This window comes from Peromyscus eremicus, chromosome 4 (genome assembly GCF_949786415.1).
Source record: "Peromyscus eremicus chromosome 4, PerEre_H2_v1, whole genome shotgun sequence".
NCBI classification, from domain to species: Eukaryota; Metazoa; Chordata; class Mammalia; order Rodentia; family Cricetidae; genus Peromyscus; species Peromyscus eremicus.
This window is the reverse complement of record NC_081419.1, coordinates 9,512,283-9,534,422: the sequence shown is the minus strand read 5'-3', so window position 1 is coordinate 9,534,422 and position 22,140 is coordinate 9,512,283. Positions and strand designations below refer to the sequence as shown.

Here is a 22,140-nt window from a genome sequence, read left to right as displayed (position 1 = left end):
ACCTGGCCGGATATTGCCGATGACAATAATTATAGGGAGGCTTGAACTGGGGTTCTGGCTGTGCATAGCTGTTAGCACAGGTTATCTAAATATTCCTTTGGTAGAGGGGAAATGGTGCCCCATAAATGACGGAAAAGCTACACTAGCACACAAGAAATAGCAGAAAATGGCTGATAATCAAAAGTCAAATATCACCAAGGCTCCCTGAGCCTCAGCTTGACCTCTGGAAGGCCCTTGGCTTCTTCCAGGTATCAGCTTTGTCATAATCAGCTGAAGTCCTACTTGTATATTTTTGCGGCTTGTAGCAACCCAATAATATTTTTATTTCACTTTTGGTTTGTTTGTTTTCTTTTTGAGATGGGGTCTTGCTATGTAGCCCAGGCTGGTCTTAAAACTCACTCTGTAGTTTGGGATGGCCAAGAAACCACAGTAATCCTCTAGAGTCCTCAGCCACACAAGTGCTGGGATTATAGACATGTACCACTATGCCTAGCTCAAATACATGTTTTAAAGTTCTAAAATGTCAATCGGTTTTGTAATTTCTGTTGCATGGCTAAGAATTTCTACTTGTTCATTCATTTTAACATGTTTTCTAGTAAATCTTTTAAAGTCTTTGTTTATCTCCTCTAAAATCTTATCTACAGTTTTCTGAATGAAACAGCACATTGGCTCAAAGAGGCACAAAGACAAGTGTATTAGTCAGTGTAGTGGTTTTAACAAGAATGGCCCCCATAGGCTTGTATATTTGGATGCTTAGTGATCAGGGAGTAGCACTATTTGAGAAGGACTAGGAGGTGTGGCCTTGTTGGAGGAGGTGTGTCACTGAGGCCAGGCTTTGAGGTTTCAAAAGCCCAAGTCAGGCCCGGGGTCACCCTTCCCATTGCCTGCAAGTCAGAATGTAGCTCTCAGCTGTTTCTCCAGCACTGTGTCTGCCTGCACACCCCATGTTCCTGCCATGATGATAATGGACTAAACTTCTGTAAGCCAGCCCCAGTTAAATGCTTTCCTTTATAAGAGTTGCAGTGGTCATGGTGTCTCTTCACAGCGATAGAACAGTGACTTAGACAATAAGGGTTTGCTACAGGAACAGAACCAATGGGATGAACACACACACAGTTCTATCAGTTCTGTTTCTTTAGAGAACCTTGACAATAAACAACTCCCGGTGGTATAATAGTAGCACTTTTACCTTGTGGGTGATCAACAGCTGTCTAATTGGACTTAAGGCCTGTTCAATAGAAGAGAGTTCATGCCTGGTTCTGTAAACCTGTCTGTGACTGGAGAGGTCATAGATCCTCTAGGAAAACCTACTAATGCTATTTTCCCCAAGGCAATCTAATTTCTAACTATATTCTCAATGTGTATCCTTATGCCCACAGATAAATGCATCTCACACCACCCATTGAAGAAGCTTCTTTCTTCAACAGACAGATGTTATTACAGAGATGCACAATGGGCCAAAACACACACCATGGTGCCCAGCCCCAACTGCTCTACCCAAGACTCAGGGAACTTCATGGATGAGTGTACAGAAAGATTATAAGAGACAGAGGACTGGGATGCCTGCTTCAAGATAAATGTCTTCTAGATACGACAGGGAAGTTCACCCATGAAATCTCAATAGTGTGGTTGCCTGAACAGGATCTATATAATGACAATACCAGTCAACATTCCACCATGGATGGGCAAAGTGTGACAAATCCCTCCCCTAGAAGAGCCAAGGCAATTGATAGCTGCTGAGAGAGGGAGGATCTGTCTTTTTGCAGGGATTAGGTTATCTAATTCCAGCTGGTCATCCCTATACATGTATAAACACATGTATACATAAGCAACACTAAGTAGACTCAGTAAATTTTTACATACATATGTAAATATATGTTTATTTATAGAAGAGATGATTATAAATTTGAGAGGGAGTGTGGAGAGAGACAGAGGCATTAGAGGGGTGGAACAATGTAAACACAGTAGTTATGTATGAAATTCTCAAACAAATACCTTTAAATAAAAACAGTCAAAATCTAGTCTTCTGGTTATGGAAATAAACTCCAGCACGTGTATTGTTAATATCACAACCACCTGATTCTTTCATCATCAAGAGACTGATGGCATCATCACCCACAAAGACTGGAATAAACAAAACCCTCCACATTCCAAAGATTGGACTAGTCAAAATGCAAAAGCGTGGAGTGACAAGCTAACACACTGGGTTAACTTTCAAACACTTCAAACCATATTCTCTTTTAAGATTCTCAATGAATGTGAAGGGTCTGATGAAGAACTTGTATGGAATTATTTCACGATCTGAGCAAAATAATTGTTGAGAGGTTGTTCTTAATGTCAACTGAACTGAGTGACAGCTAGCTCTTTTTTTCTGTACACAGATAATTTTATTTGGGGTGGATTAAACAAGATAATTTTGTAACATTTAAGAAAGACTTCACACTTGTCATGATGGCACACACCTTTAATCCCAGCACTCATGAGGCAGAGGCAGGAACTCTCTGAGTTCTAGGCATCCTGGTCTACATAGTGGTTGCTGGCCAGCCAGGGCTACACAGTGAGACTGTCTTTAAAAAGGAGGAGCATTTTATTACATTTCTTTATGCATGTGTGTGTGTGTGGGGCATGTGTATACATACATATGTGGAGGTCAGAAGACGACATGGAAGAATGGTTATCCCCTTCTACCATGTGAGTATTGGAGACTGAACTCGGGTCTAGGCCTTTTTGTTTGTTTTTTGAGCTAGGACTTCACTGTGGATTCTAGACTGGTCTCAAGCTTACATTGATACTCTCATCTCTGCCTCCATGAGCACTGAGGTTACAGGGATACCTTCCATGCTTGGCTAGGTTTTGTAAACTGCAGGCTAAAATCCAAGGTGAATGTACAGATAACAATACATTATAATTGAGCCTCCAGGCAACACCCTAAACCAGTTTTATATTCAATTACTCTTGAGAAGGAGTTTAAGTCGTACAGTGCCATCAGTCCCTGTACCCTTCTTGCTGTGACCGTCACAATGCCATGACTAAAAAGAATTAACAGTTTGCTTTATAAGTGTACAAGTCTACAGATTCAAAGTTGGAAAGTCTCAGTATTCAGGACTCAAGGGGGACAATGAGGTAAGACATTAGGGGAGTTGTAAGTGTCAGAGAAATACAGCATAGTAAGGACTCTGAGGAGAGTCAGGCCCACACCCTTCTGTAGACTTCAGAGGTCCTATGACATGTGAGTAGCTCATAATATGTGGGTGTAGTCAGGTTGCCTCTGATTTCTGGATGGAAAGAGAAGGGAAAAGAGTTGGCCTCTTGGTTAATGTGGACCCATCATACGGTAGGTACCACCAGTAGCCCCTTTTAGCTAAGTGTGCTTGGTAAACCTCTTTTGATGCAATGAGTATTACAGACTCACAGTCACATATGGGTATTCTATTGTTCCATTTACAGAAGCTGAGAGAGTAGAAAGAGAAAGAGGCTGCTGAAGGTGAGCATGGCCTGAGTAGCCCTTAGCCCGAACCTAATGTACCGAAGTATTTTCATAAATAGCTCTTTGAACTGATACCCCACAGTGTGACTTAGGCTGAGAGGTAGGATTTTAACTTTTGTTTTCTCTAATATAAAGCTCTTGTAGTTTAGAAAATACAAATGCATTGAGGCTGGATGAAACCAGTTAATTTGTAGCTAACTCAAAAACAACCAGTATGCATGTCCACTGACACAACTGTGCTTTTCTGTAGATAGACATCCAAGGAGCCACCGTGTTTTAACTGCTAGTCAGCGTCACTAGGATGAAGCCATAGAGAAGCAGGATTTTCCACAGCTTACTCTGTGTACACAGGGCTCCCCATGGCTTACTCTGTATACACAGGGCTCCCCATGGCTTACTCTGTGTACACAGGGCTCCCCATGGCTTACTCTGTATACACAGGGCTCCCCATGGCTTACTCTATATACACGGGGTTCCCCACAGCTTACTCTGTGTACACAGGGCTCCCCATGGCTTACTCTGTATACACGGGGTTCCCCATGGCTTACTCTGTATACACGGGGTTCCCCATGGCTTACTCTGTATACACAGGGGTCCCCATGGCTTACTCTGTGTACACAGGGTTCCCCACGGCTTACTCTGTATACACAGGGTTCCCCACGGCTTACTCTGTATACACGGGGTTCCCCATGGCTTACTCTGTATACACGGGGCTCCCCATGGCTTACTCTGTATACACAGGGCTCCCCACGGCTTACTCTGTATACACAGGGTTCCCCACGGCTTACTCTGTGTACACAGGGTTCCCCACGGCTTACTCTGTATAAACGGGGTTCCCCACGGCTTACTCTGTGTACACAGGGTTCCCCATGGCTTACTCTGTATACACTGGGTTCCCCATGGCTTACTCTGTATACACAGGGTTCTCCATGGCTTACTCTGTATACACCGGGTTCTCCATGGCTTACTCTGTATACACAGGGTTCTCCATGGCTTACTCTGTATACACGGGGTTCCCCACGGCTTACTCTGTGTACACTGTGCTCCCCACATCTTACTCTGTGTACACAGGGCTCCCCATGGGTTACTCTGTATAAACGGGGTTCCCTGTTTAAGTTGGAAGCTCTGATTCAGCCTCACTCTCTCCCATTTCAAACCTTACCCCCTCTCAGAAAGCCCTGCCAAGTGGCAGCTCCTCCCTCGGAACAGCTCAAGACTGTGCCTACAGGGTATTTAAACTGCCTCCGAGAGAGCAGCCATGTGGTTTCTCCTCTCCCTGTCTCATCTCTGAGGGCCAGGAAAAATCACCTGGGAGTGTTGTTTGTTGTCACCGGCCTTATGACTGGGACTAGCCATGGGGAGAGTGGAGATTGTCAGTAGGAATGAATGGAGATGTGCCCTGGCTGTACTGGCAAAGATGGATGAGCAAGGCAGAAGAGCAGATAGGCCTGCATTGGGACAATTTGGAAAACTGGAGGGCGGAGGGTTCCAGTTGCTGAACAGATCATGTACTCTAGATAGGTGACCGCTTGAGCCTAGAGCGATGGTACCAGCATTAATGTCTCAGGAGCTTGGCAGATGAAGGGGTGGTGAAGATTATGGTGTAGGGTCCTGTCCATCAGGCTCTAGAGACTCAGGATATAGCAGTTTGGGGAGAACTCAGTCCCTTGAGGAGAGTGGGGTGGGCTCAGGAGCAGATGGGTTTGTTGGCATGGAGGCTGGGAAATACCTGTCAGCATGTGGGCAGAGAAAGGACCTCGGAATGGAGAGGTAGGGTAGGTACCTGGCCAGGGGAGGCATCTGGGGTAGGAGGTGGTGAATGAAGAGGAAGGACTTTCCATAAAGGAGCTCAAAAGGGCTTAGTCCTGTAGGAGAGTGTGGGGTGGCCTGGAGGTGGGCCATTGGGGGAGGGAGGGCCAAGATAACCTGAGTTCAATGGAGAGCTTGGTGTTGGGGAATATTATTTTAAGATGTGTTACTTTTGCTTATGTTGCATTTGTTTAACTCTGTGAAGCTGTGTTACTGTGCCCGTCTAAAACACCTGATGGTCTAAAGATCTGAACGGCCAACAGCAAGGCAGGAGAAAGGACAGGAGCGGCTGGCAGGCAGAGAGAATATACAGAAGGAGAAATCTGGGAGGAGAGATCTAGGAATGAGAGAGGAAGGAGGAGGACTCCAGGGGCCAGCCAACTACATAGCAAGCCACAGAGTAAGAGTAAGATTTACAGAAGTAAGAGAATGGGAAAAACCCAGAGGCAAAAAACAGAGGTGATAATTTAAGGTTAAGAAAGAATCAGAAATGGAGAAGGGTTCAGAGCTTAGGTAGAAAGCTTGGGGATAAGGTAACTCTTTTCATTTGCCTGTTCACTGGCAGAAGTTAGATAATTCCCATGAAATATCAGGGTTCAAGCAGCCGTTATGCAGCCAAATTTACTGATATCTGGGGATATTTAAGGCATTTGTCAGAGGAGGAATGGAACCACAAGAAGGAAGCCCCCATGTCCCATGGCTGCAGCCAAGAGAGAAAAAATAAAAAATTAAAATGACAAACGGGATCCCCAGGCTCCTATTTCAAGCTTCCTTGAGAATAGGCAGTCTGTGGACAGGCATTAACAACACAAATTACCTGAACTGCCATCATGATAAGGGTAAGGGCTGGGGCGTACCTACTGTAGGACCCCCTGGGAGCCCAGGCAGCATTCTAATACTTCATCAGGATAGAATGTGTCGTGATACACAGCCGAGGACTCCCTGGGGGTCTGGCACAAGGAATATAGCTCAGGCTACAGTCGCTGGAAGTGGCAGGGGACTCACCAATCTTGGTGGCATGTGTGGTGTGTGCGGAGTGGTCCTGCAGCTGGGCAAATGGAAAAAGCAGAGCCGCAGTCGCAGGAACTGCAATATAGCTTTCCAACCCTGAGCTCCAGATGCAGAGCACCGGAACCTGAGTCATGGCACCAATGAAATGAGTGGCACTGGTTACAGTGCTTGTTACTGTGCAGAAAGGTCACGGTCATGACAGAACCCAATATCAGTTTCAAAGCTTTATTAAGAGGAAGTGGGGGTGGGGGACAAAAGAACTGGGCCTGGGAAAGGAGCGTATGCAGAGAGAAGGAAACATGGTGGGGGGAAGAGACAGAACAGAACAGAGAGAGGGTGAGGTCTGAGTCACGACTCTTTAAGGGTTCCTGGTGAACATGCACAGGCAGGCTTATGGAGCTACACCACTCATGCGCTGATTGTGTGACCACACAGCATGTGCACATGTAGTCGCCAGCGTACACTGATGACGTAAGATGCAAGACCCTTTGCTTAACTCCTGAACTGTGCGTGTGTGGTCATGCAGCTGGAGAGCGGCAGAATCCTAACAACAGGGGCATTCTGATATCCAGTGTTCAGGCTGCAAGCAGACAGGGCATGGCCTTGTTGGCAGCCAGGGATCCAGGAAGCCAGGACCAGTGGCTTTCCTGGCCACATTTAAAGCAGGCTCCTGGTAGAGCTGACTTAGGCTGAGCTCTGGCGGGATGGAGCCTCAGGGGCTCCTGGTAGAGTTGACTTAGGCTGAGCTCTGGCGGGATGGAGCCTCATGGGCTTCCCTTGTCCATCCCCCTTGTGGGGCGCCAGTGGCCTCAGGGCAGGTGCCAAGGTGTGGGCTTGGAGAGTTGCCTTCTGTTGCAGCCGAGCCCGTGGGGAAGACTCAGCTGCCTCCTCTCATGCAGGTTAAACACCTTAAAAGCCATCTTCACCAATTCCTGTTTGGGGGTTTGGGGACCCTCCTTCACCCTTTCTAATTTCTTTCTAATATCTCATGCTGACTGAGAAATGAAATGGGTGGCCAGGACCATGGCTCCCACTGGGGAGGCTGGGTCAAGGCAAGTATATTGAACCATGGTCTCTTGTAATCAACTTAGAAAAATGGCTAGATTTTTGTCAGCTCTGTGCATAATCTCTTAGAGTTTATCAAAATGAACAATTTTGTCTGAGACCATTTCCATACCCTAAAGGAAGCAGCAGACCATGAGGTCCCTCCTCTAGAGGCAGTTTTGACCTGTCTGATAGTCCCAGGAGGGTTCTGTAGCTGGCACTGCCATGTCTTCCAGGGAGTGTATTGTCCACTAGGTGGGTTTGGTCTGCATATTGTCTGCTGCTGCCTGAACTTGACCTCACTCCTCAGGAGTGAGAATGGAGGCCTGGATGACATAGAGGAAAGATAACAAAACTCCTTGATATAAACAGAAGGATTAACAGAGAAGGAACCCAACTGCTTCTCCTTCTGTGAGAGGTCCTGAAGGGAGAAGGGGGCATGGACTTGAACAATTCCCTCCTTTCCAGCTACCTCTCGGAGGGGACTGAGGAGGGCAGGAGTCTGCTGAGACCTGGTATGAGAAGACACCAGAGAGGGTTGGGGGGGTGGCCAGTGTGTGGATGGGAACCAGGGCATAGGCTGTCACACTGAAGGGTAGGGAGGGGCAGTGGGAAGAGGGGAAGAGAGGAAAGTAGGTAAGGAGCAGGAAGTAGGTCCTTGACCTTTGTCCCAGAGGAGGAAAAAGTGGGGAGGGGCGGATAAAGGAAGGAATGTTGGCCATTGAATAGAGCTTGTGGCAGTGTAGGAGGGGGATGGGTGGGCAGGGTTGGTGGGGGGAGAGTGGGGGAGGAGCCAGTGTCTCCAGCAGCACGGTCAGGGTGGAATGTTCAGGGTCCCGGTCCACAGATGAGTGGGAATCTGGAGGTGCCATGACCCTAGCCAACAAGACCTGGACCATGGGACACTGGCTACAGAAGGAAGGACAGGAGCTTAGAACCCAGAAACTGTGGATGAAGGGCAATTCTGACCACTTGTCTCCATGCCAGTAAAAATTTTCAAGATCACAGACAATGGTAAACTCAAAAGTTCCCTGCAGTGGCCATCTTGATTGGTTATTGAGAGCATACTGTGGCCAGCTTTAGTGTTGGTTAAGTGGTGGTGCTTGTGGCTGGCCGCTGCCCACGGCGGCCATGCCAACGGAGGAGAGCGCTGGAGGAGAGTCACGAGCCATGGTTACCTTTCTAGAGTTCTATTGGGAGAGAGGGAGAGAGAGGGAGAGGGAGAGGAGAGAGAGAGAGGGCCACACGTAGGGGGAATACGGAAGGAGAGAGTGTGGAAAAGAGAGAAAAAGAACGCACAGAAGACACACCCGCTTTTTAGGCTGGGATGCTGTCACAGGCTGGTGACGTAATTAAGGACATAATCCTTACACTTAGTGCACAGGGAAATTGGGCACTTAGGACATATGGTATCAGATAGCCCCAATTTGAACAGATTTTTGTAAAAGACACCCAAAGGGTGTTTGGGGGTCTGGCTTAGACCCGCAGCTGCTTATTTCACAAACCTGTGCTGGAACCCAAAGTCTAAACAATGTGTCCACTGCAACTGGGTTTTGAGTCATGTGGGTGGATGTGCGATGTGCCTTTGTGCAGAGGTCTTCTGCACAAAACGTCCCACTGAGCAAAGTCGGTCTTTGCTCTGTAAATGGGTCAGGTTGCCCTGGCAGGGTACCCCGAAAGTCGAGAGGCAGTGTCTTGGAACTGTAACTTACCAGGCCCAAAGCTTCCAGTCCTGTGGAGAGTGGGTGTAAAGAAAGAAGTGGTTTTCCCATGTGGCCTGGGGCTGATGGGGAAAACTCAATGTATAAAGATGAAAGGTTTCTGCACCCTGATATTAAGTCTCTCTGCTGATGCAGTAATCCAAATCAAGTCGTATTAAAAATAAACAACCAGGTTTATTGGCAAAAAACTCCCGGGTGATTTTTCCTGGAGCCCAGAGATGAGACAGGGAGAAGAGATGGGGGGAAAAAACACGTGGCCACTCTCTAGGAGGCAGTTTAAACACCCTGTAGGCACAATCTCAAGCAGCTCTGGGGGAGGAGCCACTTGATGGGCTTTCTAAGAGGGGACGGGTTTGAATGGGAGCCAGTGAGGCCGAAGCAGAGGCTTCCAACTTAAATACTCTCCACAGCTTACTCTGTGTACACCGAGTTCCCCACGGCTTACTCTGCATACACGGGGTTCCCCCGGCTTGCTCTGCGTACACGGGGTTCCCCACGGCGTGCTCTGCGTACACGGGGCTCCCCACGGGGCTCCCCACGGCTTGCTCTGCGTACACCGGGCTCCCCACGGCTTGCTCTGCGTACCCGGGGCTCCCCACGGCTTGCTCTGCGTACCCGGGGTTCCCCACGGCTTGCTCTGCGTACACGGGGTTCCCCACTGCTCTGTATCTACTCTTTAGACAGCACTATACTCATCCAACTTTCATTTTCTTTTTCCTCCAGGAAAAGAATGAGATACAAAATATTAATCCTGTTGCTATTGATGTTAATGTCTCTTTATGCCCTGTATAGAGAATACCATTTCAGGTAACTGTGAAAACTTCATATTGTATTCTTATATTTGATAAGAACCTGGTAAGTCAGAAAGTTAATGGGATTGCCCCTTAAGTAAATCAGCAGCCGAATGCATCAATCCAAACATTACAAATTATACCCAAATGGCTCTGCAGAAATAGAGCCCTCTGTCCCTATCCTTAGTTTCTAATTATATCAAAGATTTTTAAAAATGCTCAGTTAGCCAGGCATAGTGGCATATGTCTTTAATCCCAGCACTCGGAAGGCAGAGGCAGGCAGATCTCTGAGCTGGAGGCCAACCTGGTCTACAGAGTGAGTTCCAGGTTAGTCAGGGCTACACAGAGGAAACCCTGTCTCAAAAAAAAAAAAAAAAAAGGAGAAGCAATGTGAAGCTACAACCTACTGTGGCAGTGTGATGTTCACTAAAAACAGTTGAAAAGAAACTGCTATTTGGAAACAGGCAACATCTTTGAAGAAAGAGATACTACTTTTGGTGACTGAATGCCATTTGTAAGATACAAAATTTTTATTCACTCCATAAATGTGAAACAAATAGAAAGACGTCCTAGCAAATTAACAAGTTTCTCCCAATGACAGAAATTAATCTCACTTATTTGTCTCTAAGAATTCTTAGGTAGTGGACACATTGTTTCTTAAGATGTAGGAAATTCTAGCTTGGTGGTGGGACATTGCCTAGCATGAACAAGGCTCTGAGTCCAGTCTCCAGCACGGCAAGGAAAAAAATGAATATACAGGACATGAAGCTCCAATTTAAAGATCCCTATTATGTTTACTACATTATCTGGTCAATCAATAATGTAATCAATAATGTACTTCCAGTAGTATATTTTGCAACATTAATTAATAAGAAAGCAGATGACTTGTGGAAACCCTTTGTATGTATTTCAAAATAATACAGTGCTTTTCATTTCTCCTAAGTACAAAGAAACTGTGGATGTCATATCAGTGCTGGTAAGTTTTTATTTAAAAATATGGTATGATCTGTCCTTTGAGGACAAAGTTGGTTGAAAGGCTTGGAGTACCCATAAATCCATGTTTCCTTCAGTCAGATTAAAGCAGAGCCATTTTACAAATGCATGTTGGTGATATCAAAGAAAGAGCATATGGGTGGAGTGCCCTATCTGATGGAGGGTGGGGATTGCTGGGGGGAATATATCAGCAGGAGGCAGAACTTAAGCCCTGGGAACTTTGTCTGTTTGAAAGCTCTGGGCAAGCACACAGGTACAAGGCTTGATTAAAGACCACCAGGAGCCACAGCCATGAAGTCTCACCAACATGGCTGCCTAAACATGGACGACACCAATAGACATGGCGAGGGGGGGTGCGGGGGGTGGCTACCATAAGGCCTCAACCCTACGCAAAGAACCACACACAAATCAGAAATGCCGAGAGAGGGAGAAATAGTCCCTAGGGAAGAGGACACCAATTGGTTATCCGATATCAATTGGTCGGCCCTGAAAACATACATACAAGTAACATTATACAGACTAAACAGGTTATATTTAGGACTATTTATATGCATGTAACAAAAATTAATGAAAAAAGAGTCCATGAATTTGAAATAGAGCAAGAAGGGGATATATAGGGAGGAAGGAGAAACGGAAAATGATAGAGTATAATCTCTCTCTCTCTCTCTCTCTCTCTCTCTCTCTCTCTCTCTCTCTGAGACAGGGTTTCTCTGTGTAGCCCTGGCCACCTTGGAACTCACTCTGTAGACCAGGCTAGCCTCAAACTCACAGAGTTTGCCTACCACTGCCTCCGGAGTGCTGGGATTAAAGACATGTGCCACCACCGTCCAGCTAGATATAATCTCAAAAATAAAAGTAATAATAATAATAAAGAGCTGTCAGGAGATTGCAGTAGCCACAGAATCGTGGATTTGGGGAGGACTGTCATGGGAACCCACAGCAGTGAGCAGCAGCTTTACTTTCTGATCCTTACTGGGCCGGGTGCTGTGTCTTGTGATGATTCTGTGACTTATAACACCTTAGAGGACCAGGTCCACCTGGTCCATGCATGGAAGTAACATACTAAGAAGGAATAGAGTTGCTGCTCAGCGGCAAGATCAGGAGTTCAATGTTACTAGTTTAAGGCCAGCCTGGGATATACAAAAAGGAAAGCATATTTCCTCTCTCGATAGCAAGGGCTAAGGGAGGACAGTATTTCAGCTACTCAAATGCAGCAGAACCCTCCCCCTGGCAAAGATATGAATGTTTAAGGAGTGTCCACTCAGAAGAAGGCGGGACAGAGAGTGGGCTAATAGAGTTCCTGGCATGTAAATCATTGTTTTTGTTTTTTCCTTTCTTTCTTTTCTTCCTTTTTTCTTTTTTCTTTTTCTTTTCTTTCCTTTTTCTTTTTTTCTTTTCTTTTTTTTTTTTTTTTGAGATGGGGGCGTTTCTCTGTGTAGTCCTGGCTGTCGTGGAACTCACCCTGTAGACCAGGCTGGCCTTGAACTCAGAGATTGTATGAGCCACCATGCCCCACCCTGGCAAATGTATTTACTCTCATATGCTCCAACAATAATTCCTTCTATTACTATTAGTTCTCCTAGAGTTGGATCTCTAACCAGCACACCAATACACACCACCCGAAGGCAACGGTGGTCAGAGTTAGAGTTGAGTGCCATGTCTTGGTCACACACTGCCTTTGATATAATCTTATGGCACAACCCAGCTCCATGGCTGCCCAATCCCTTCACCAACTCTGCTCAAATGAACTCTCTGAAGCTACTGACACTGTGTAACTGAACAATGACATGGTGAACTCGGGGCTGCAGAAGCATAATACGAGAAGCCAAGCAGAAATCTGGGGACTGAATGGAAGGAGGACAGAGAGGGAGCAGCCTGCTAATTCTGCAAGATGGGCATATGGAAGATCATTGTATTCTGCTCTTCACATTTACTTCCTTTGAGGGGTTTTTTTTTTTTTTTTCATCCTACGAAAATGTTCAAGTCTTCCAGGTTGGGGCTATAGCTCACGGGAGGGTGCTTGTTTAGTAAGCATGAGGCCGTGGACACTGCCCGAACCAGAACTAAAACACACAAAGTGGGGCAATTAAGAAGCTGTCACAATAGCTCAGAAAGAGACAACCAGGGCTTGAAGACTCAGTGGCAGCAGATGGGGCTGGCTGACCGCAGGACTTGATGGTGGATTTGATGGTGGATTCCAGGAACGACCCCATCGTTAGGACTTGCCAGTGCAGACAGGTTTAATGAGATGGAAATTGTGGAAAAGGAGGAACTTGGAGGTGAGATGATGATGTAAACACTTTATTGGATGGTGTGTAAAACACTCAAGACCTCCAGAAGGCAGGTGAATATTCAAGTGTTAAGTTCATGGAGAAGTTCAAGTTGTAAGTGAAAAACCAGAAGCAGCTCTCGAGTGCCAAGCCAAGGTCGTGTGGGGAAACAGGGCCTCGGAGAAGCCCTCGTGAAAATGACTGGCAAGTCTCAGATGAAGACTCCTCAGCAAACAAGATGTGTAAGGCTCAGAGCGGAAAGGAAATGGGTCTCTGTCCACCATTAAAAACAACAAAAACAACAAGAAAAAGGCAGGACAGGCTAGGGAGCCCGATTTTGAGAGGCCAGCCAGGGCTGCTAGTAAGACCCTGACTCAAACAACACAAACGACAGTCCAGACAATTCAGAGCCAGGGGTGAATTTGGAAGTGAGATGGCAGGAAGCTGAGGGAACTTCAAATTCTCCCTGAACTAGTTGAGTGCACAGGAGCACTGTGGAAACCCAGGAAGGCTGCGGGGCCGCACAGCTTCCATGCTAAGCCTATTGAAGCTCGTTAGTATTGCTCATTGTGAATTTTATGTCCTATTATATCTTTCTTTTAGGTCTCTGAAAAACGAGCCAGAACTACAGCTGCTAAACTGGTTTAACTCCACGTAAGAATGCAAACCTTACATCTGTGTGGTTAATTCATAAATGCTGATAGGTGGCGCCAGCGGTCCTGTTGGGAGTGTGTGTGCCTAGTACCTAGGAGGCAAGAAGGGGCCACTGGGTCTCCCGGAACTGGAGTGACAGGTGGTTGTGAGCCGCCAGCCACCGTGTGGTGCTGCATTATAACAGAACTGGAGTCCTCCACTAGAGCTTCACGTGCTCTAACCACTGAACCATCCCCCCCCCAGTCCCAACTTCGGGCAGTCTTTCTACTTAAACCCTCATCTACAGCTGTTTGCATCAACTGAAATAGACATATCTGCTATTGTGTGTAGGAAACACACTTGTACATAAAATAATAAGCCCATTTACTGTCATTTATCCTGTTTCCTAAGCTTGTAAGAGGACTAACAAAAATTTCTTAAAAGATTCAGGTTTTACATGAAAAGTGAAAATTAACATAAACAGTCATCAGGAGGATGACCCATGCTGACCTTGACTTCACGGTTATTCCATCCTCCTGATGATGTGGCCATTTCTAATAGGATGCTTCTCTGGTTTATCAGAACTGTCAAGGCTTTGGTTAGACACCCTGGGGCGCTGTCTCCAGTCACAGGCTTTGGCTAGACACCGTAGGACGCTGTCTCCAGTCATAGGCTTTGGTTAGACACCGTGAGGCGCTGTCTCCAGTCACAGGCTTGGGTTAGACACCCTGGGGCGCTGTCTCCACACACAGGCTTTGGTTAGATACCGTGGGGCGCTGTCTCCAGACACAAGGCTTTGGGCATTGGCGGTAACTGAGGTTCGGATGATGTATTTTACTTTAAAATTCTGTCTTTCTTACAGATACAGCGTGAACTCAACACATGTGCGCATGAGAGCTACTAACTGGTTGGCTCCCATCGTGTGGACAGACACTTACAATGAGTCAGGCTTGAAAAAGTATTATAAAAAGCATCCAGTTTCTGTGGGGTTGATTGTGTTTGCAGTGGGAAGGTAGGTGATAATGTCAAGTGTCCTTTACATTCAGGGTTTTTATTGTAGAAAGTGGGAAATAAGCTACTTTAGAATTATTCTCTCTAAGCCAATTCTTGCCATAATTAAAAAATACCACCACCCACTTGGTCCACATGAAAGCATCCCAATTCCTCAGCTCCCTTCTATGACCTGATTTTCATGGTCTTCCCTCCAATATTAACTTGATTTCATGGCTCTTTTACTAATCATCTTAATACAAGTTTACACCTCTGTTATAACCACTCTTCATTATCTCTGCATTTAATCTAATAATTTCCTGTCTCCTATGTACCCCTAGGTGATAAGTAACTGCCTTTAGGAAATCGCACTTAACGCTGCATATTGACTCCCAGAGGAATGTAACAAATAATGCATATTGACTCCCAGAGGAATGTAACAAATAAGGTAGCTGCAATTATATGCAGCAAGATTTTATGCGCTACATTTTCTGACCACTAATCATAATGTTAAAAACAAGCATATAGCTGGGCAGTGGTGGCGCACACCTTTAATCCCAGCACTCGGGGGCAGAGGCAGGGGGATCTCTGTGAGTTTGAGGCCAGCCTGGTCTACAGAGACAGTTCCAGGACAATCAGGGCTGTTACACAGAGAAACCCCGTCTGGAAAAACCAAACCAAACCAAAACACTCCCCACCCCCACCAAAAAAAAAAAAAAAAAGAAAAAGAAAAAGAAAAATCATCCAGTAATTTAAAAACAAAGACAAATCTATGCTGAATTCCTAACCAAATAGAAAACCAAAACCATAAAAGTAGACTGCTCAAAAAGGAAAACAAATGCAATGAAATATTTCCACTTAAAGATAGAAGGGTGGACACTGCACTGACCTGCTGTCTTCTGATGAGAGAGAGAGAGAGAGAGAGAGAGAGAGAGAGAGAGAGAGAGAGAGAGAGAGAGAGAGAGAGAGAGCACGCTTTGGGTTCTGTGAGATTAGGACACCCTGCAAACATGCACTTTACAGACCATCCGACAGACATGAAATGCAGACCAAGTGGAAGAGACAACGTCAAGCTGGGCGTACGTAGGCAGTCTTCCGACTTCCCAGTGTGTACCAAATGTTCAACATGTGACGAAGAGTTCTGAAGCTGCCAGTGGTCCACAGAGGCAGCCGCTTAGGTGTGCCGCTCCACATGGGCAGTGCTGCTCAGGGGAGACAGGCCCAGTCTTGACATCTTTGTTCGAGGTTAGCAGGTCTTTCAACAGTTTTGACTTAGCAGTGCCAGTCTCGCCCTTCTCACAGCCTCTTTCCTAGTGTGTGTATTTAATATTACAAAAACCTGTATAGAACAGTCCATCAACAAGCATTCTTTCTATGTGCGTGAAATATTCTCTGTTGTAGACCATGTTTAGACCACAAGAGTTTAAATAAACTATAAAGCTGAAATTGAACAAAATGTCTTCCAATGCTCCCCAAGGGGCAGCCTCCGGGCAGCACAGGGCGCAAAGGGAAATCCAGTGTTGGCATGAACTAGACTTTTTGATCTGAGGGGGTTAGGAAAAGACACTCACACTCTCTTGTAGATTTCCTTCTTTATTCTCGATTCTTCTGTGTTCTCTAAGGCCTGTGTGACAGCAGGAAGGTCCAGCCTCTTTTGATGGACTGACTGGACTGGACTGGGACTCCAAACAGCTATACCAAGGCATATTTATTGATTGTTACACAAAGTATTTCCTCATACCAAGGTCCCTAATCTTAATTTACATGTCTTACTGAAAGAGAGCATCACATGCCTCCATGACTCTAGTCCTTTACTATGTATTGTGTGCAATACATAATAATACAAGAGCCTCAGGTGTGACTGAGGTGTCTTGTGACCAGTCATGATGGGATGGCTGCAAGGCCTCCTCAGGAAAACAATCACTGTTTTCCACAAGGATTCTTCAACATCAAGGTACCTCTAAAAAAACAGCTGTTCATTCTAACATCTACCCCATACAGTGATTCTGTAAATTCCTACAGAATAAAGGTAAAAACACTTTGTTTCAACTATGATGCTCACTGAAGCCTGTAACTGCATCTTTCAGCATTAAGATGAAAGCAATTGAGGTTCCTGGGCCTCGATTGTTTCTCTTAATCATTAACTTGAGCTACGATCTAGGCAGTTCCTTAAGTGAAACTCATAGGCTCTAGCCATGTAATATTTCCTTGTATTTATTTTTATTCATCAAAACTCTGTTTATTTATCTGATTATTATCAAACTAATAAGCTAACAGTATTGTTATCAACTAGACAGTACAGCTTAAGGAGAAATCATCTTCACAATAATCCACAGTTAAAAATGCCCAGTAGAATGGGATGTTTCCATGAGATAAGCATATTACATTACAGGCATGGGGACCTCCCCACACCCAATTCAACCATGCCAGACACCAGAGAAAGACAGCAACAGCAAGTGTGTAAAGTCACAGCAGAAGCAAAAGACATTCCGGGTCTGTGGTCTCAGGGGGCCTTGCCTATCTGAGATTGGCCCACCAGGGGGTCTCCTTGAACTTCAGGAACTGCTGCACCTTTGACATGGCTACTGGCAGTGTTCTATAATCACACTGGAATAAAAAATTTTAAATCAATTATAGGATAAAATAAGGAAAATTCACAAATATGTGAACACTGTATTGAACACACAGTTTTTTTATTTAGCTTACAAAATAATGGATTTCATTATGACGCTTTCACACGTGTATGTCATTGTGCTATATAGTCACCTCCCATTATTCTGTCTTGCCATCCTACCCAGCTGTATTCTAATTCTGCATATGAAATAAACATGCAACATTCATCTCTCTTCTCTATCATTCCCTCCTGTTTTCCTTTCTCTTCCCATTAGTCCTCCTTTCCAAATCTTTTTATGTGTGCACCGCCATACCCAACTTTACTACATTTCTTTATCCACTCATCTGAATGACACACTCTTGAATACCCGATAGGTAAAGACTGGTGTTGTAGCTCAATTAGTAGTACTTACCTGGCACTTCATGTGATTCTTGGGGAAAAAAGTGAGAGGTCTAATAAGTCCCTGGGCTTGAACTCCAGAGTCACACATGCACACACACACATGTAGATATGAATACATAACCCCAGAGCCACACATGCACACACATACATAGATATGAATATACAACCCCAGAACCACACACGCACACATACATGTAGATAGTAATACATAACCACAGAATCACACACACATACACATATGTAGATATGAATACATAACCTAACCTTCATTTTTAGGAACTGGATAAAGAAGAGCAAACCTAAGACAAGCAAAATAAATAAATATTGGAGTGAAGTTAAAACCAAAATTTGTCCTTTACAAAAGGTCAATAAGATGGGCAAATCCTTGAAAAAAGATGGTGATAAATACCTGATGAAGATCTTTGGAACCACCAGTGTCTGAAGTGAACCGGGCCGGTCAGAGGGCAGCAAGCAGCTGCTAAGGCCTTTGTGTGTCCTGGGACAAGTCACGGCACCTGAGATGACTCTTCAGAGACAAAACTGGGACAATCAGAGTGGAATCTGTAGTTTAGCCGACAGGATGTTATTTGGACGAGCTCCTCGGGTGACAAAAGCACAGGATGCTGGGGTAGCTGGGTGGTATAAGTGGAAGCTTCTCTAGCTTCCAGTGGAGCTTTTCCGTCAGTGAAATAACATTCAAATGCAGACGGCTTTATTGGAAAACATTTGTTCTACAGTTTGCAAAGAGAAAAGCTGGGCACATGGGAGGGCAAAATGTGTTGGGGGAGTGAACATGATTGTAGGTGTAAATGACAAATCTTGAGGTAGAAATGGGAAATAGAAAGATCTTGCTTCTGAGAGTACTCCAAGGCCACCGTGAATGGCAGTAGTGGCCTAAAACAGCTTGGTTGCTGGGTTTTGGTTTTTTTTTTTTTTTCTTGAGGGCAGAAAAGTTATTATGAGGTAGTGAAGCATACTGCAAAGATCCCAGGGAGACAGGGCAGACACCGTGTGTGTGACCTCAAGACTGTCTCTAATTGTGACTCAGCTTTCAGTGGCTAGTTTCTAATGAGCCTGGGAGACTACACCTTCTTAACTGATACCACATCAGGTTTTTAAGTGATTAGTTAAATGGGCCCCTTTTACAAAATGTTCTACACCACCTCATATGTAAAAATTACTGCAAACAGATGATGGGCAGTGCTAAAAGAACAAAGCTGCTAGCAGAAGACGTACGAGGGTGTTTTCCCATTCGTACTCATGTAGGGCATGCGGGTTTCTGAAAGGTGCCACAAGACAAAGAGAGTGTTTTCCCATTCGTACTCATGTAGGGCATGACACAAGACATACGGGCAACTTGGACTCCCTTGGATTTTAGTGACAGCACCCAGCACAGAACCATGACTGCAGCAATATTTTTCATACTACACAAATAATATTAGATGTGATGAACTACAACATTTTCTCCTGACCATTAGTTATGATTTATCATTAGCCTATTTCTCAAAACATAGACCAAGATCCAGGACTTATTTCTAAGGATGACATAAGCATTACTGAAGTGGAGCCCCAAATGGCTACCTTTCCTCTTTCAAACTCAAATGAGTCCATTCATTACCCTGAGAATCTCTTCCTGGTTTCCAAGAGTGGAAATGAGAAAACGTTTTCCGGCCCAGTGATTCTGCTACCATAGTAAGGCTCACACTACAGAATAAAGCAGGGGGTAGTGCCAGCTACTACCGTGATTTTGTATGCATAGCCAACCACACACAGGAACCCCGCTGCAGAAGCCTTGTGGAGACCCCTCATCTTCCCTGCAACCCTGGACCTGTCTTTCACTGGGCACACAGCTCAGAATGAGCCTCCTTACCTCACTAACTCCCAGTCCTTCTCATGAAGAGCCCCTCTTCCATGATCTGTACAGCCCATTAGTGCCATTTTTCTCTATGCTGCGGGGAGAGATCAGTGGCTGTCTGGTTGCTTAGTGGTGTTGCTGGATAAGCTAGGCCAGGCAATCGAGACTGTGGATGTCCCCCGGAACCAGAGGAGGAAACTCAACTGCTTCTTGTTTATTTTGCAGATACCTTTGGTACTACTTGCAAAACTTCCTGATATCTGCTAATACGTTCTTCATGGTCGACCAGAGGGTCATCATTTATGTCATGTTGGATGACTTTTCCTACATGCCATTTGTAAGTCTGAATCGCCGCCGGACATTAAAAATTTTTAAAATTAAACGAGAGAGGAGGTGGCAAGACATCAGTATGATGCGCATGAAGATCATCAGTGAACACATCGCGGATCACATACAGTATGAGGTTGACTATGTCTTCTGCATGGATGTGGATCAAATATTCAAAGCCAGCTACGGTTTGGAGGCCCTGGGAGACTCCATAGCTCAGTTACATACTTACTGGTATAAGGAAAGTCCTCACAAAGTACCATATGAGAGAAATGAGTTGTCGGAAGCCTACATACCATTGGGTGAGGGAGATTTTTATTACCACGCTGCTGTTTTTGGAGGCACAGCCACTCAGGTTCTCAAGATTACTAAGGAGTGTGCCAAAGGAATTATGAATGATAAGAAACATAATATTGAAGCAATTTGGCATGACGAAAGCCATCTAAACAAGTACTTCTTTCTCCACAAACCCACTAAACTCTTGTCGCCAGAATTTTGCTGGGACTTACGTAAGAATAAGACTCCTGATATTGAGACTGTGAAACTCTATTGGAATTTTAAGAATTATGAATTCCTGAGACATGAAGTATAATTTTATAGCCTTTTCCTCACATTTCTGAATTTGAGTATCAGTTTCCTTGGAAAATTAGTACCTGGCACATTTTAACAATAAAAATTCGTTACCAAGTGGCAAGCCACCGACAGTGAGCTCATCTTCAGCTCAACTTCATCTGAATGATGTAATAAGGGCTCCAGTGGTCACAGAGAGTCCACTGGAAGCATATGGAGAGGAGTAATTTCACATCTTGAGAGGACATTCCAAACATAATGTGTTAGCTCATGATGGAACAGAATAGATTCTGGAACTAGAAAAGTGAACTAAATATCCCAGTTGATGAGAACTTGGTCTTGTGGCTGCCTTCTTCCAGTTTGTGGTCCTTGCTCTCTTGAATCAGAGGAGCCTTGGTCATTTGGGGGGGGGGGCTCACAAGACAGGGCCTATTAACATTCCCTCATGGGAGGAGGGAAGGGCTCATGAGATTCGTGAGGCTCCTCCCTGCCTCCATGAAGATACATAAATGGTTAAGGCTTTTTGTCAGTGTAACTAGACCATAAATTGTCCATGCTTCTTTAAGTAACAACAATAAACTCTTTGAGTCACTAAGACTGGAATAGGATAATTTCTCTGGTCTGTTGTTATCTCCTTTATCTGGCATGAATTATATGCAGACTTCTTGGGAAAAGTCTTGTAACACTTGGTACCTTGATAGGAACACAACAGAACCAAAGATGAGTCTTGGAGGTACAGTTGCATGGCCCCTGTTACAATGGTTAATACATACAACTGAGGCTGAGCCATCTGAGGGTGGAGTGTCTCCAGGGACTATTCTGAAGGAGTATCTCCATGTGGTATGTGATGGTATGCTTTCTTGCTATAGTGGCAACTATACAGCCCTAGCTATGGATAATAAGACATGCAATCGAGGCTGAGGAGGAGTGTCAGTGACGGGGGAGTCCAGAGTGGATGTTTTCATGTGATGTAGAATGGTATGACTCCTCGATGATTGGGGTTGGCTGTGAGAATATGGGGGTGCCCTGAAAGTGGCTGATGGGCTAAAGAATATATTGAAATCCCTGAAAGTAGCACGCACGCGATGGGAGTACAAGCATGTGAAGGCAGCAGTGACCTGGCCTCTGCTGTGTGTGCCCACACTGTGTGTGCCCACACAGGTGACCGAGGCCGGGCTGTCTGCATGGGAAGAACCGGCCTGCAAAGAGAAGAAGCTATAGCAGTAAAATGACATGGAGATGCTGTTCTCTGCCTTAGGCTCTAAGGTTTGTCAGGAAATGTGGAAAGGGTGGAAAGAGAGGACCGAGGCGAGAGGAGACCCCAAATTTATTTGTTTGTTTGTTTAGTGTGTGTGTGTATGTGTGTGTGTGTGAGAGAGAGAGAGACAGACAGACAGACAGACAGACACACACACACACACAGAGAGAGAGAGAGAGAGAGAGAGAGAGAGAGAGAGAGAGAGAGAGAGAGAGAGAGAGAGAGAGCAATGAAATGTATGTACGTAGCAGTCAGTTCTCTCCCTCCACAGTGAGTTCCAGGACTAAAACAGGTTGTCAAGCTTCTATGGCAAGCATTTTTAGCCATTAGGCTGTCTCAACAGCCATTATCTAACTATTAATACA

General features: G+C 45.2%; 1 protein-coding gene across 2 annotated transcripts; it reads left to right on the top strand.

Annotated features, from left to right (window-relative positions):
- The first annotated feature begins 3,240 nt into the window (after positions 1-3,240).
- LOC131908961 (N-acetyllactosaminide alpha-1,3-galactosyltransferase-like) lies at positions 3,241-21,096 on the top strand. Of its 2 annotated transcripts, XM_059260160.1 has the most exons (7): positions 3,241-3,334; positions 3,448-3,484; positions 9,796-9,879; positions 10,807-10,839; positions 13,730-13,780; positions 14,622-14,771; positions 19,846-21,096. In XM_059260160.1, exons 3-7 carry the CDS (start codon positions 9,803-9,805, stop codon positions 20,537-20,539), a joined length of 1,005 nt encoding a protein of 334 aa, XP_059116143.1. In that variant the 5' UTR covers positions 3,241-3,334; positions 3,448-3,484; positions 9,796-9,802; the 3' UTR covers positions 20,540-21,096. The 2 variants fall into 2 exon arrangements, with proteins under 2 accessions (XP_059116143.1, XP_059116144.1); XM_059260161.1 differs by lacking the exon at positions 10,807-10,839.
- Positions 21,097-22,140: the final 1,044 nt, after the last annotated feature.

What these genes read in the sequence shown, in the direction of transcription:
- LOC131908961 (XM_059260160.1), top strand. Translation starts at nt 9,803, where the DNA reads ATGAGATACAAAATATTAATCCTGTTGCTATTGATGTTAATGTCTCTT. An exon ending in TATAGAGAATACCATTTCAG is followed by an intron (nt 9,880 to 10,806) that starts GTAACTGTGAAA and finishes ATTTCTCCTAAG; the next exon opens with TACAAAGAAACTGTGGATGT. An exon ending in TGGATGTCATATCAGTGCTG is followed by an intron (nt 10,840 to 13,729) that starts GTAAGTTTTTAT and finishes TCTTTCTTTTAG; the next exon opens with GTCTCTGAAAAACGAGCCAG.